Source organism: Panthera tigris, chromosome D4 (genome assembly GCF_018350195.1).
Source record: "Panthera tigris isolate Pti1 chromosome D4, P.tigris_Pti1_mat1.1, whole genome shotgun sequence".
Classification (NCBI taxonomy): Eukaryota; Metazoa; Chordata; class Mammalia; order Carnivora; family Felidae; genus Panthera; species Panthera tigris.
This window is the reverse complement of record NC_056672.1, coordinates 63,015,858-63,029,977: the sequence shown is the minus strand read 5'-3', so window position 1 is coordinate 63,029,977 and position 14,120 is coordinate 63,015,858. Positions and strand designations below refer to the sequence as shown.

At 42.4% G+C, this 14,120-nt stretch overlaps 1 protein-coding gene across 5 annotated transcripts in view; it reads right to left on the bottom strand.

Moving 5' to 3' along the window:
* The window catches only part of RNF20 (ring finger protein 20), a 29,653-nt gene extending 16,549 nt beyond the window's left edge, over window positions 1-13,104 (bottom strand). Inside the window, exons 1-7 of one of the 5 annotated variants that reach the window (XM_042964182.1) lie at window positions 12,421-12,667; window positions 11,748-11,902; window positions 8,700-8,772; window positions 6,530-6,697; window positions 6,263-6,410; window positions 5,930-6,112; window positions 2,168-2,286 (exon numbers count right to left, since the gene is read on the bottom strand). In XM_042964182.1, the coding sequence (XP_042820116.1) occupies window positions 2,168-2,286; window positions 5,930-6,112; window positions 6,263-6,410; window positions 6,530-6,697; window positions 8,700-8,772; window positions 11,748-11,902; window positions 12,421-12,423 (849 nt within the window). In that variant the 5' untranslated portion in view covers window positions 12,424-12,667. Of the gene's footprint in view, window positions 1-2,167; window positions 2,287-5,929; window positions 6,113-6,262; window positions 6,411-6,529; window positions 6,698-8,699; window positions 8,773-11,747; window positions 11,903-12,420; window positions 12,668-12,816; window positions 12,837-12,930; window positions 12,945-12,967 lie in introns of those variants that run through there. The other 4 variants (XM_007089257.3, XM_042964186.1, XM_042964185.1 and 1 more) reach the window with 4 other exon arrangements.
* Between the last annotated feature and the right edge of the window lie 1,016 nt (window positions 13,105-14,120).

Sequence of the window (14,120 nt, the reverse complement as noted above, 5' to 3'; positions counted from 1 at the left end):
GAATCTTCATACTGTTTTCCAGAGTGGCTGCACCAGCTTGCATTCCCACAGCTAACGCTATTTAATACTTTAATTACAATGCTATCACATGCTCGCGTTAATCTACACATAACCTTTGTACTGGTTGAAAAACATGTCCCCCAAAATCTTTGATATTCCTCCCATCAAGAGGCGGTGGCACTGTCTCCTCCCCCTGAATCTGGGTCAACTTTAGTGACCCAATGAAAATGATGCAGAGGCTACATCTGAAAGGCCATGCAGGTTCTGCTTTATGTTCTTGGGACATTCATTCTCTGGAAGACGACAGCTGGCATGTAAGAAGACCCACTACCCTGAAACTGCCACGTGGGAGAGGCAACATGCAGATGTTCCAGTGAAGAGCCTAAGGTGGGCTCCCACCCAACTGGCAGGTAATAGCAGCCAGCCACAAGAGCCACTGTGGACATCAGCTCAGTTGAGCAAAGCACTGTCTCTCTCCAGCTTAGTAATGCTAAACGAGATTGGTAAAGGGCCAGAAGAGGTGGACCTTCTCGTTTTGGTTGTACCTAGTTTATACTTTAAACATGACAGAAAGTTATTCTATTTCTCCACTACACTCCAATCTAATTTATAAGCACTGCTATACTCTAACCCTTTTGAAGGCTGATGAGGATCTACACGTATCGATAAACTTCCCAGACGATTCTCATACAAGCAGCCAGCATGGACCCTGGCAATGGAGTTTACAAAACAAGGGCATAATAAAGAACATGGGCTCTGAAGTAAAACAGACCTACATCCGAATCACACAGTTCAATTACTTTGTGTGCTCAGAACAGTTACCAACCTCCTTGAATTTGTTCCTTAAGAGCAAGATAGGAGTTGTCTGACCATCAGAGATAATACTCATCAAGTGCTTAAGTGCTAGTCACTAGGGAGATGTTAACTACTAACCTACCAATAAGCGAAAGAATTGGGTGGTCAAACTAAAGTAGGTCAAATTTCAGCAGAATATCCTTTGAACTAAACCAAAATGATAATCAGGACTGGCAGAAAAATCTTTTAAGGGCTATTATCACTTTACCTCAATCACTGTGTGTGTGTGTACGCACACGCACACACAAATAAGTAAATACCCAAATCTTGACACAGTTTGGTCGTGGCACTACGCGTACCCAAGTTTGGCTGGAAAATCCACATTTCTCAAGCTCCCAGGATACCATCAATATAGTAGTTCGTACTGTCCATTCTCAGATGAATTTCTACCAACCCATTCCTCAGTAACATTGCACATGATCTTTTTTATTTGGGGTAATTCGTTATTTGGGAATTTGGTGCATTGTTTCACAAAACCTCATATGATGGTATTTCTTCTTAAAAACGAACACTGTACACTGCTAGGAATTTATCCAAGGGATACAGGAGTACTGATGCATAGGGGCACTTGTACCCCAATGTTTATAGCAGCACTCTCAACAATAGCCAAATTATGGAAAGAGCCTAAACGTCCATCAACTGATGAATGGATAAAGAAATTGTGGTTTATATACACAATGGAATACTACGTGGCAATGAGAAAGAATGAAATATGGCCTTTTGTAGCAACGTGGATGGAACTGGAGAGTGTGATGCTAAGTGAAATAAGCCATACAGAGAAAGACAGACACCATATGGTTTCACTCTTATGTGGATCCTGAGAAACTTAACAGAAACCCATGGGGGAGGGGAAGGAACAAAAAAAAAAAAAAAAAGAGGTTAGAGTGGGAGAGAGCCAAAGCATAAGAGACTTAAAAACTGAGAACAAACTGAGGGTTGATGGGGGGTGGGAGGGAGGGGTGGGTGGGTGATGGGTATTGAGGAGGGCACCTTTTGGGATGAGCACTGGGTGTTGTATGGAAACCAATTTGACAATAAATTTCATATATTAAAAAAAGAAAAAAAAAGAAAAGAAAAACGAACACTGTAGTATCTGTTTAACAGAGGCACAATCGAGAAGTATTCAATTGTTTTCTCCCCTTAATCTTTCCTCTTGATTTCTCAGAACTGGTTGCTTTGGCCTGCCCTTCGTGCTCTTCAATATAAAAATAGGCTTTCTAGAGTCAGATGAACCTTTGAAGCATTCAAAATTCCGAGTCAATGTGTGCCACAGGCCACTAGAAACTACCATCTGTCCTTTCTGGTCAAGTACCTCCTGAGACATGGTGCGATGCTTCTCCTGAAGGAGGTCTGTCAATTCCTGTAGCCTCATATTCTCTTGAGCAAGGAAGGAATTCAGCTCCTGCACCGCTTCCTCCACTATCAGATTATCTGAGGGAAAAGAACTGCCCTTTAGTTTAGCATCTATAGTGTCCAATTTTAAAACTGTGCATCCCACCAAAATATGAACATGCTCCCTCACCTTATTTTCCCGAAAACCTTTAAGAAGTAGGCTGGTTTTTATTATCTTTATATGACTAAGAACCCAGAGGTTAGATGACTTGCTTAAGGAAATGAGCCAAAGCTGTGCTTCGGTAGAGGATGACACAGAGCCAAGATCACCTAACTCCCATCCTTTCTGTAAAGTCAAATGTATTGAGAGAAGAAATGGAGGGATTCTGTAACTCTATTCAGATAAGACACAATCACTAAAAAACTGCATTTTAGAATTGTAGACAAGATAGAGGGATCTGTAATCAGTGTCAGACTTAACAGCCATAAAATTCTATCTCATAAGGCTATCACAAATTCCTATTAGTGAACACCAACATGAAGCATCTCTGTTGGGAGTAAGAAGGGGGACAGAAAGTAGCAATTTCCTTGTTCAGATGGGTACCTATAGAATCATGAAGAATAAAGATAAGAGCCTAGAATTACTTATCATGTTCTGGAATACTATGCTAGGGGCACTCCTAAAGCTCAAAAGCCAAAAGGTACACTACAATTTACAAAGAAAGTAGATAAATTTATAGAACTTATTATACCAATTAACATGTTTGGAGACAGTTAACAGGAGGAAAAATTGTGCTTTCTCCTACTCCCTACCCCTTGGCATCACTCAGAAACACCATACAGAACAGGCTGGTCATGTGGTGGTTTTTGTGGTTTTCAACCAAGACTGCCTGTAGAATCACCTGTGGAACTTTAATTTTTTTGTTTGTTTGTTTTTTAACGTTTATTTTTGAGACAGAGAGAGACAGAGCATGAACGGGGGAGGGGCAGAGAGAGCGGGAGACACAGAATCGGAAGCAGGCTCCAGGCTCTGAGCCATCAGCCCAGAGCCCGACACGGGACTCGAACTCACGGACCGCGAGATCGTGACCTGAGCCGAAGTCGGACGCTTAACCAACTGAGCCACCCAGGCACCCCATAATGATTTTGGGAACTTTAAAGATTAGATACTTCACTAGGGCCCATCCATCCCACACATAGTAAATAAGAATACCCATGGGCAGGGCCAAAAAAAAAAAAAAAAAAAAAAGTATGCTCCAAAAGCTCTCAAAGTGAACTGATTCATAACTGAAGAACTAGAGGCTAAAATTTACTCCTCTTAATATCCTAACATACTTAGAACAAGGCCTACAATACAGTAAGAGCTAGATAAACACTTAGTGAATTAACAAGCTGACAATTGCAATTCCTTTGAATCAAGGATAAAATAAACATGGGGAGAAATGAACTGACAAAAAGGTACAGTTCATGCTACAATTCATCCTTTATGGATCTTTATCCTTAGAAAGTTCAGCTTATCAATGGCAATTACTTTTTATACTATAAATAGCTCAGTAATTTGTAATTTATAATTAATGTTTTTTAAAAATTTATTTTGAGAGAGACAGAGCATGGGCAAGGGAGGGGCAGAGAGAGAATCCTAAGCAGGCTCTCTACCACCAGTGTGAATCCCGATGCAAGACTCAAACTCAAGAACTGTGAGATCATGACCTGAGCCAAAACCAGGAGTTGGATGCTTAACCAACTGAGCCACCCAGGCAGCCCACTTACAATTAATGTTTTTATTTTTTAACTTAAACTCTACCTTAAAATGCATGCCAACAAAAATAATTTTAAAGTACTGCTTAATATACTACTCATTTTAGTTCCTTTTTAAATACAGCAATTATTTTACTTGACATTCATTCTCAAAGTCAAGTTTAACACTGGCATAAGCTCTCCATATGGCATATTATCTGCATGTAACACGCATATGGTATGCACCATCATGCATATATATATGGTTTACCGGTGTGGCCTATTATTAGGATTCAATCGTACCATCCAACTACTCAACCACAACCAAGGGAGAAAAAAGTAGCACCCAGCTCAGTTTACATTAGGTATGTAACTATTACCAGATACAGTGCCAGACAGACACTGGAGAAACAAAGAAGAGTAAGCCAAAGCACTGCACCAAGAGACAAAGTCTAGCTGGGAACCCAAAAGTAGATGGAATATATGAATACAAAAGTCTGGGAGGACATGAACCACATTGTTTACAATGGTTACCTTTGAGAAGGGAGATAGGAGGACTTCTATAATTTCTGATTTGTGTATTCTAAAACTGTTACCCAAATAATAAAATACATAACACATACAGACTTATGGGAAAGTAAAAGAAACCCTTTCCCAAATTTTCACAAGTCTTTTACATGCCTCCTCTTTTAATTCTGTTGATAACTTAGCCCAAGTGTCCTTAAAAATTACAAAGTAATAAAATTCTTATTTGCCAGCCCAATCGCTCAGCATCCACTACATTCAACACATTACTTTCAGAAATGAAACAATAAACACCTTAATAATAGAGAATCAGAAGTGCCTGGGTGTCTCAGTCAGTTAAGCATCAGGCTCTTAATTTCAGCTCAGGTCATGATCTCACGGTTCATGGGTTTGAGCCCCATGTTGGGCTCCACACTGTCAGTGTGGGATATGCTTGGGATTCTCCCTCTCACTCTCTCTCTTCCCCTCCCCCACTTGCATGCTCTGTCTCTCTCTCAAAAATAAACATTAAAAAAAGGAAATAAAATAAAGCAAAATAATAATCAGATAAATTAAGGTATTACAACTAGACCAAGATTATTACTGAAAATGTAAAATCAGGGCACTTAAGATGCAACCTAGCTACACAAATACTTTACTATACTGTACAAGTCTCTGCATTAACACTGACTAGTAACATAATTATTTCAAATGGACCCTTTTCCAACCATATAATATTCTCTTTTTTCTTTTTAAACACAGAGATCATCCAACAACTCTAAAACCTAAGCCAACTCTTTTTGAAAATATTAGAGATAACAGAAAAAAAACAACAAAAAAATGTATTAAAACTGACTCTTTGAAGTGAAAGTTCACTATCTAGGGGCGCCTGGGTAACTCAGTTGGTTAAGCATCCGACTTCAGCTCAGGTCATGATCTCACAGTTCATGCCTTCGAGCTCCACATCAGACTCTGTGCTGACAGATCGGAACCTGGAGCCTGCTTCAGATTCTGTGTCTCCCTCTCTCTCTGCCTCTCCCCCATTTGCTCTCTGACTCTTTCCCTCTCTCTCTCAAAAATAAATAAACATTAAAAAAAATTTTTTAATTCAATATCTAAAACAAAAATTTTTTAAATTACCAATATTTAAAATATTTAAACTAAATTACTATCAGTAATAAATCAATAGCCAGAAACAGAGCTACTCCTTAAAAAATCAAATTAATTCTACTACTCTTAAGTATTTTATTAATAGAAAGTATCAGAATGAAGCTTTCCTCAGCTTCTTACAGGACTATCACACGGCTCAAAATATGAAACACTTGTAAAATACTAACTTGCTGCAGCAATGGCATTACTGGTATTACTGGTAAAACTGGAGATTAGATTCCAAGGAATTTAATTAAAATTAAATACATAAGTTTGCAAACTACAAAGGAGCATGCAAAGTTGAGCTCTTATTCCTCCCACCCTGTTCCCAGTCTCGTGATTCTTGCCTCACCTCCGCTGTTTAGCTTCCGCGACAGGAGCTCTACTTTTTCCTGTAATTTATCATAGACAGTCACAATCTGGGACACGGCTCGGCGGGAGGACTCCACACGCTCCTGCAGCTGAGATTCCATTTCTTCACTGGAACTGCTGGCCAAGGTAGCGAGGAAAGAGAAAGCTGGCTCTTGCCCTTCCCCTGAGGATACAGGGGGGAAAAAAAGCAGCTGTCAGCATTATAAAAGTGCAAGTATCAACATCCTTTTTTCCTCAAATGGAAAGCCTGAAAGCCAAGATCTACTTTAAAACCCCAGAGCATGTAGTGGTAGAATCCACCACAAACACTCGCCTCTCTCTCGGTCATCTTTCCGTTCCTGATTGCTATCGGAGTCTGGTTCTGGTTCCGGCACGACAAGGGCTTTTCTTTCTGTGAGGAGATCTCCCAAACCTTGCTCCAGATCGTAACGTTTAAGGATGATACGGATGTTTTCATCAAACTGAAGAAGGGGAGGTACAGTCATGAGAAAACAGAAGAGCACAACTTTGGAAGTGAAGAGAATGCAAAGGAGAACTAAAATGCTCAAAAGAAAATCTGAGCAAACAAACAAGTAGCTACCTGACTCCAGTACCGGTTGACAATCAGCAGTGAGGCATCATCAGTGGCCTGTCTTCGTTCCAGTTTTTCAATGTGCTCACGGAGTTCATCTTCAATGGCCTGCCGTTGATCCAGCATCTCTGCCAGCTTGCGATTTTTGGTTTGCAGTGTTCGAATGTCTAGCTCCTCCTGCCCCACGAAACCAATCTTATTAGTCTCCACAAAGAAATTAGGCAAACCAGCTATTAAACTCTACCAGGTCATATTTCCTCTGACCAAAGCTATTCATTTCTTAAATCTTACAACAAGTAATTGGGTAAGAAGTAGGAACAGAAGAAATAAGGAGTCTATGATGACGATGGGAGGGAAGAATGACACTAATATGCTAGAACTTGGACCTCACCCACCTCATTGTTCTCTTCACATGGATATCCACAAAGTACTGTGAGGCTCCACTGTCCAGCTAGATCACCTTCTGCCCGGATCAACACTGCCATCTATCTCCTCAGCACTGCCCCCTCACTCATCCAAGACCTTGGCACCTGGGTCGTTCTCTGTCCCAGTCCCTGCCACTATGTCCAGTGACAATACACACACGGACATGTAAACATGCGGACCAACCATCTAATCCTCCAGCATCCAGGCTGCATTCTGAATCCCTTAACTCTGGTGATTATCTCACTCCCTGTGCTTCAGCCACCCATTTCAAAAGCCGCATCTTGGACTTCTGTCATTATCCGGAACTGTGCCACAACTGAAATCTTAAATTCCTCAAATAAAACCCTATCTTTCCAGGTACCTCCTATCCTTATCCCCATATACCAGTTTTCATCTGGATCTCCCAGAATTTTAAATTCTCTCCGTTTTCCTCCTTGGTCCCTTATCTCCACTATCTTCCACACCCTGACCTCAACTTGCGCTCAGGATCCCATTCTCTTCTGTTTCCACAAAAATAGAACTCCGTCAATAATTCCACACCCCTCTCAGGATCTTTAATTTCTCTCCCTAGCTCCTTCCCTAGGACAAGTTGGGGTCTGGAGGTGGGGGTGGTGGAGGGTGGGGGAGGACCCCAGGCAAAGAAACAGGATTGGAGAGGATTACATTTTTATCTTACCTAGGAATTAATGAATATTTCAAAAAGTAAGAACTGTTTATGAGAACACCAATTTCTTGTTTTGCTTTTATTTTCTCTTGTATTTTGATTAAAATATTCTTGACACGCCCAAAGAGTCAACAGTTTCCCAACTATACCAGTTCATTAATACTATTAATAAATGAAATCCTCGATCTCTTCACTGAGCACTCCTTTCCCCTTCTTGCTCTGATAGCGGGATGAGAATACTGTTTCCCTGTAGTTTCTCCAGTACCACTCTGGGCCTAGAGGCAGGTAGGTACCCCTTTGCTCTCCACTGCCACTTTCAGCCCATTATCCCACCTTCCTCCCTAAAACCTCCTAGCTCTGCAGCTCGTGCCACTGGTCTGCCCCACCTGCCACCCTGCCTTGCTGCACTTGTCTAGAAATGCCCAGGTCACTTCCCCACGTTTCCTGAAGATTTAGCACCTAGCTTATTATCACTCTCCAATGTTACTCCTATCATAGTCCTCACTGATTTCCAATTCCCATATAGATGATCCTTCCTGTATCTCAAATCAAGTCACTGACCTCCTCTCCTCCAATGATCTTGTCTTCTACCTCCCTTGGCCACCAAACTCCCAGTTATTCTTATTCTTAGCCCGATCTGTATGTGTATGCTCTCTGTAAGCTCAATTTCTCCACAATTACCACCTACTTTTCCAGCTCATGCTCTCTAGTTTCCTGACTCCCACAATTCTTCACCTCCCCCAGGATCTACAATCCATTGCCCCATAACTTTCCTGTCCTTCACTCCTCTCACTTCCTCACTCCCTTCTTTATTGGCATTAAATTCCACAATCAGTTAATATCATGTCTCCCATAACCTTCTCCTTCCTCACCCTTGCCTAGGAAAAACCCCACCCCTGGTAACATCCAACTCTCCACTACTCCAGGCCTACATCCATGCAGCTGAACATGAATAGAAGACATAAAGCACCATGCTGCCTGGGCTGACTTTAAACTCATGATCACAGAGTCAAGTAAGTCCTCCGTGCTGCCCAGCAACAATACTCTATCTTTCTAGTCCGTTCCCTCTTCAAGATGACTACTTCATACCTTCTCCTGTCTCTTCAAACCTTCAACACTTCCTCCCCCATCCTCACTCTCAGATGAGGCGCTTCTGATTTCACTGAAAAAAAAATAGAAGCAATCAGAAGAGAATGTCCACATCTATCTCCCACAACTGCAGCTACCAACCTACCTACATCTGAACTCTCTGCCTTCCTCTTTGTTGCTACGGATCAACTGCCCCTGCTCCTAGTTAAGGCCAGCCCTCCTGTTGTGCATTATATCACATGCTCTTTCCCCTATTGGTGGAAATCGCACCAGCAACAGTCTCCTCTGCTACCCCATCAGCTTAATCCGCTCTACCAAATCATTTCAATCAACATGCTCTAATAGCTCCTATTTTAAAATCAAAACAAGCTTCCCTCAATCCCACATTTCCTTCTAGCTAATGCCCCATTTCTTTGTCTTGCTTTACATCAATACTCCTGCAAATCATTGGCTCTGTCCCCTTTTCCTTAATTCCTCTCCTTCCTCTCCTATTCTCTTAAGCTCACTGCATTCAGGCTTCTAGCACCATCACTCCACAAACAAGATTCTCACTGAGGCTCCTGAGAACCTTCTACTGCTAAACCTAATGACTCAGTCCTCCCTTTACCCAGTGCTCCCCTTACTCAAGCCATCAGCAGCACCTGAGTAACTCCTTCCTGAAATACTTTTCTTCATTTGGCTTCTGGGCCCTCACTCTCTTGTTCTCCTCCTACTTCATTTTCTGTCTCTTTGGTTAGTCTCTTCTCATCTCCCTGACCTGAAAATATCAGTGTTCCAGGGCTCTGCTTTCAGAGCCTAGAGCCTCCAGTCTCACGGATTTAAATACCTCCTACATGGGGTGCCTGGGTGGCTCAGTCACTTAAGCATCTGATTTCGGCTCAGGTCATGATCTCATGACTTGTGAGTTTGAGCCCCGCATCAGGCTCTGTACTGACAGCTCGGAGTCTGGGGCCTGCTTTGGATTCTGTGTCTCCCTCTCTCTCTCTGCCCCTTCCCCACTTATGTTGTCTCTCTCTCTCTCTCAAAAATACATAAACATGAAAATAAATACATACATACATACCTCCTACAAAATGATGACTCCCAAATGCTTTAGCCCAGACCTCTCCCTAGACTACAGATGACTGTATCCAACCACCTACCCACTCAGAGGTCTATGAAGTATCCCAAACTTGCATGTCCAAAATCAAACTCCTAATTCATCCTCCGCAGCCTCCCAAAAACTATGCTCCTCTCATACTACTTCCTAGCTCAGTATGTGAACAGTCTGTACTTCCAAAATTCTGGGATCTCATAAACTTCATCCAATCCATCAGTAAATCCTGTCAACACTACCTCTACACTACAGTGACCCAAGGCACCATGATCCCTCAGCAAAATGACTGCAACAGCCTTCTATAGTGGACACTTTTGTGTCTCATGTCCTGTCCTGTCAGCCTGCCAGACTTCAGCACAGCCTTGGTGGACAGCTCCATTAGCACCACCAGTGTTCCGACTTAAAGCACACCTAGAGTCTTCATTTTTTGTTCCACACAATCTCAGCTGGCTCACTACAGCAACCTTGAAGTGCAGAGGAAGAGTTATTGCCTTTAAGGGCAACCTTCAACCAACTGGGGCAGGAATCAGTGGAGACAAGCCCCAGTTCCCCACACTTAGAGAGATGAAATGGGAAGAAAAGGGAGAAGCAACAAGGGAACAATTCTGCTAACTGAGCTTCTAGCCCTTGCTCCTCTACAATCTGTTCTCCAAGCTAAGTCAGAGCATGTTACTCTCCCACTTAAGACCTTCCAATGACTCCTCAATGCCTTGTGGATAAAGTCCAAACTAGGATGTATCCTCTCTGCTTCCCTTAGAGCATGTGGCTATTTATCCCTATGAACAGCACATATCCCACTGATACTAGAACACTGTTCTCTTGTCTGTGCCACTTTACAAACTGAAGTCCGACAGCTGTCCTCAGGGTAACGCGTAGTGTCTGGCAAATCACGGATGCACAACAAATACTTATATTTATTGAATTAACAAATGTCCTTGGGATGCATGATGTGAGACAGTGCTTAGACAAAATCACCTCTTGGCAGCAGTATGGAGTACCTGAATCGCTGACAGACTCAGAAATGACACTTCATCAACAATTTACTCTGAACGTTCCCATTATTCTCTCTATCCTGAGCCTGAATTCAAAAAAGTAAGAGATGTGTTTTATAAGCTATGCAAATGCAAAGCATTTTAACACCATACCCCCATCGCTGAGTTCCGGAACAGACTCCTGATCTAGATCCAAACCTATTATAGTGAGCTTCTGATGTCTAATGGACATATAACATTACTATAAGCTTCTGATGTATAACAATCTAATGAAACGGTCAACTCCCTAAGAGCAAGGACAGTGTCTTACTTTATTCACCGTTATATTCATAATATCTAGCTCAATAATTATTAATAGCTCATATATAGAGTACTTACTAAAGTAGAGGTAACGTTTTAACTCTTAACAGAGACTCTTTCATTTTATCCTCTCAACAACCCAATAGGTGTGCACTAGAATTACATTTACAGACATGGAGAAGAGGCACAGGGAGGATAACAAAAGGCCATGCAGCTAGGAAGTGGTGAAGCTGAGTCAATTCCAGGTAGTCTGGCCTCAGAGTCCTATCCTTCACCACCCTTCAGTGATTTTGCTACACTGCCTCTTAGTAACTAGCACCGAACTTTTCAGTGAATGAAGAATGAATGTACAGTTTTCCCACTGATAAATGCATATAATCAGTTTGTATCAAGCACCACACTCTCCAGAGACTAGAAGCACACCTCTGAAAATAAACATCAAATGTTAATATATCTCTTTTCAGAACTCACCACCACATCACGTCACCTACTTCTGGCTCTTTTATTTCCCTCTTTTCCAATAAATTTCTCTTCCATAAATCTATCTTCCATAAGTTTTCTCTTCCATAAAAAGCCTTTCAGAAGGCTTCCATAAATTCTTACTTTCAGGTTGCAACTCAGAAAAAAGAAGCACACTCTCAAAGCCCTGTTTCCACATACCGTTGAAGAGACACCCCCGAGCTTAATTGTCTCCACTGTGGTCCCTGAATCTTCAACAGCTGTCTTCTTCTCCGGAGGCATGGATGTGCCAGGCTCTCCAGCTGCTCTTTTATTTCCAATTCCGGACATCTTGACACCAGATGACAGCAGTTTTCCTGGAGAGGGGGAAAACAAACAAACCAACAGAAACTTAGGTAAGATATACAAAAAGAATAACAATAAAGAGACTATCTATAATGTAAAACCTAGCAATTTTCCAGCCAGCCTTTTTAAACCTAAATCCATTCATTTCATACCAAGCAATACAATCCCCAAACTCCTCTTGGAAAGAAAAAAGTAAATTGTAGAGTAAGAGTCAGGGCTGAATTTACACAACTACCTCTTTCTAAACAGAATACTAACAAATAAGACAATGGGCAAAGGATGAAGAGACTGGGGAAAATGCCAGAAATTTCACTTCCTGAAATGCCAGAATCAGAAAAATAGTTTGATCAGGACAGGAACTAATTCTATTGTGCTGGAAAAAAAAAATCACAGAGCTGAAAGACACTTGGGAAATATCTGCTAAATCATTAATATTGAATAAGTCATGTATCATCTCTGAGACCCAATTTCCTAAACCAGGAATTACCGTGCCTCTTACAAGGCATTAATAAGTCTAGAGAGAACTTACCATAATGTCTGACACGAAGAACTCACTCAAATACTAGCTCTCTTTTTTATAGTTTCTCCCCTATTCCCAAATGTTCTCCTCGTGATTTTGTGCAACCCTACAGAACCTAGATCTGAATGTGAATCACAATTCTACCTCTTAGGGAGCCTTGCGTTGCCCTCAAGGAATTCTCCAAGAGCTTCAGTTTCCTCATATGTACAGTGGAGGCGAACAAATATTCTGTCTACCTAAACTGCTTCCAAGGGTTTCAGAGCTCAACGGAGGAGAAATGAACGCTAAGACACTTCGCTACTTTAGAAAGCAGCCCTGCCATCACCAAGAGTACACACTACTCTGCTTCCAATTCAAACTCCAGGAGAAAGGGTATCGGTGGCAGTAACCTGAGTCGGACCTCACCTAGATAGAGAGGAGACTAAGGAGCAAGACAAGGACCCCAGCCTCCCGCGCACCCAATTGCAGGCCCAGGAGAGGGAAACCCCAGAGCCAGAGACGGCGGAGATTCCCAAAGACCTGCACAGTCCCGCAGCGCCGTTAGCCGAGATCTCACCTAGGTTCTTCCAACTCGCGCCACCGGGGAGTGGAACTCAGGGAAGTTATTCACCAGGGTCCGTTCTGCAGCACCGCTTCTCACCCCTGACCCGCAGGCGAGGACCCATACAAGCTTCCGGGGGGCGGGGCCAGGTAAAGGAAGAAGGGAAAGAAAAGAGGATGTCGCTTCGACCCGGCCGGGCGGAAGTGACGCACCGCGAGGGCGCCGAGCGCCCGGAAGTAAGAATAGCGTCTGTAGCAACACGAAGCGGCTGGGACCTCCGGGTGTACACCACTCTCCCCAGTCCCCGGCCCTCCGCGCTGTCGCTGGCGAGAGTGTCCCTGACTTTTTCGGCTTGTTGGCCTCTATTACTACGATCTAGTGTTTCTACTGAAAAAAAAAAAAAAAAAGTGCGTTGCTCTGTTGCCTCTTACTGGCACCGTCGAGACTCGTTCAGACTGCCGATTGGCTGACGGTCCCGTCAATCTCCCCGCGAAAGCATTAGCGTCAGGCACTTCAGGAAAATGTTACTCGGCGCCTATTAATGCAGAAGTAAACCGTTCTGTAGAAAATCCAAACTATTTGATGAGTTTCGGGGCTTGTAGTTTTTCTTACAGGGCATTATAGACAGCCCTCCCTACACATTAGAATTACTTGGGACTTTGGTCCCTCTAGGTTAGGGCCTGCATTGGGCAATTTTTAAAGCGTTCCTCTATCCCTCTTCCACCTCCATGATTCTGAGGTGCAACAGGGTTGACAGCTACTGCTTTTTTGCTTCTTTGGAACAAGACATTGACCAGAGAAAAGATAAACACAAAATCAGTAAGTAGTTTCTGATCTCAACATTAGTCTAGTTTAAGCTAATTAGACATTGATTTTTTTTTTATTCAATAACAAACTATTTCGCGTTCAATTAAACTAAATGCCTATCTTTTTAATGATGGAAAAGTAATCAATCTAACTTGTCAATAAAAAGCTGTATGCCTCACACAACTATGAACTACCCAATGACATCAGATAGGGGTCCAGAGATCAAGAACGATTACTGTATCTGTTGCATCCACACGACTCCTGAAACAGAATGCTACAGGCACCAGCGACATTCAGTTTATTGCAAGGAGAGGCAAGGCAAACCGATCGATCAGGACCAACACTCTTGACCAGAGTGCAG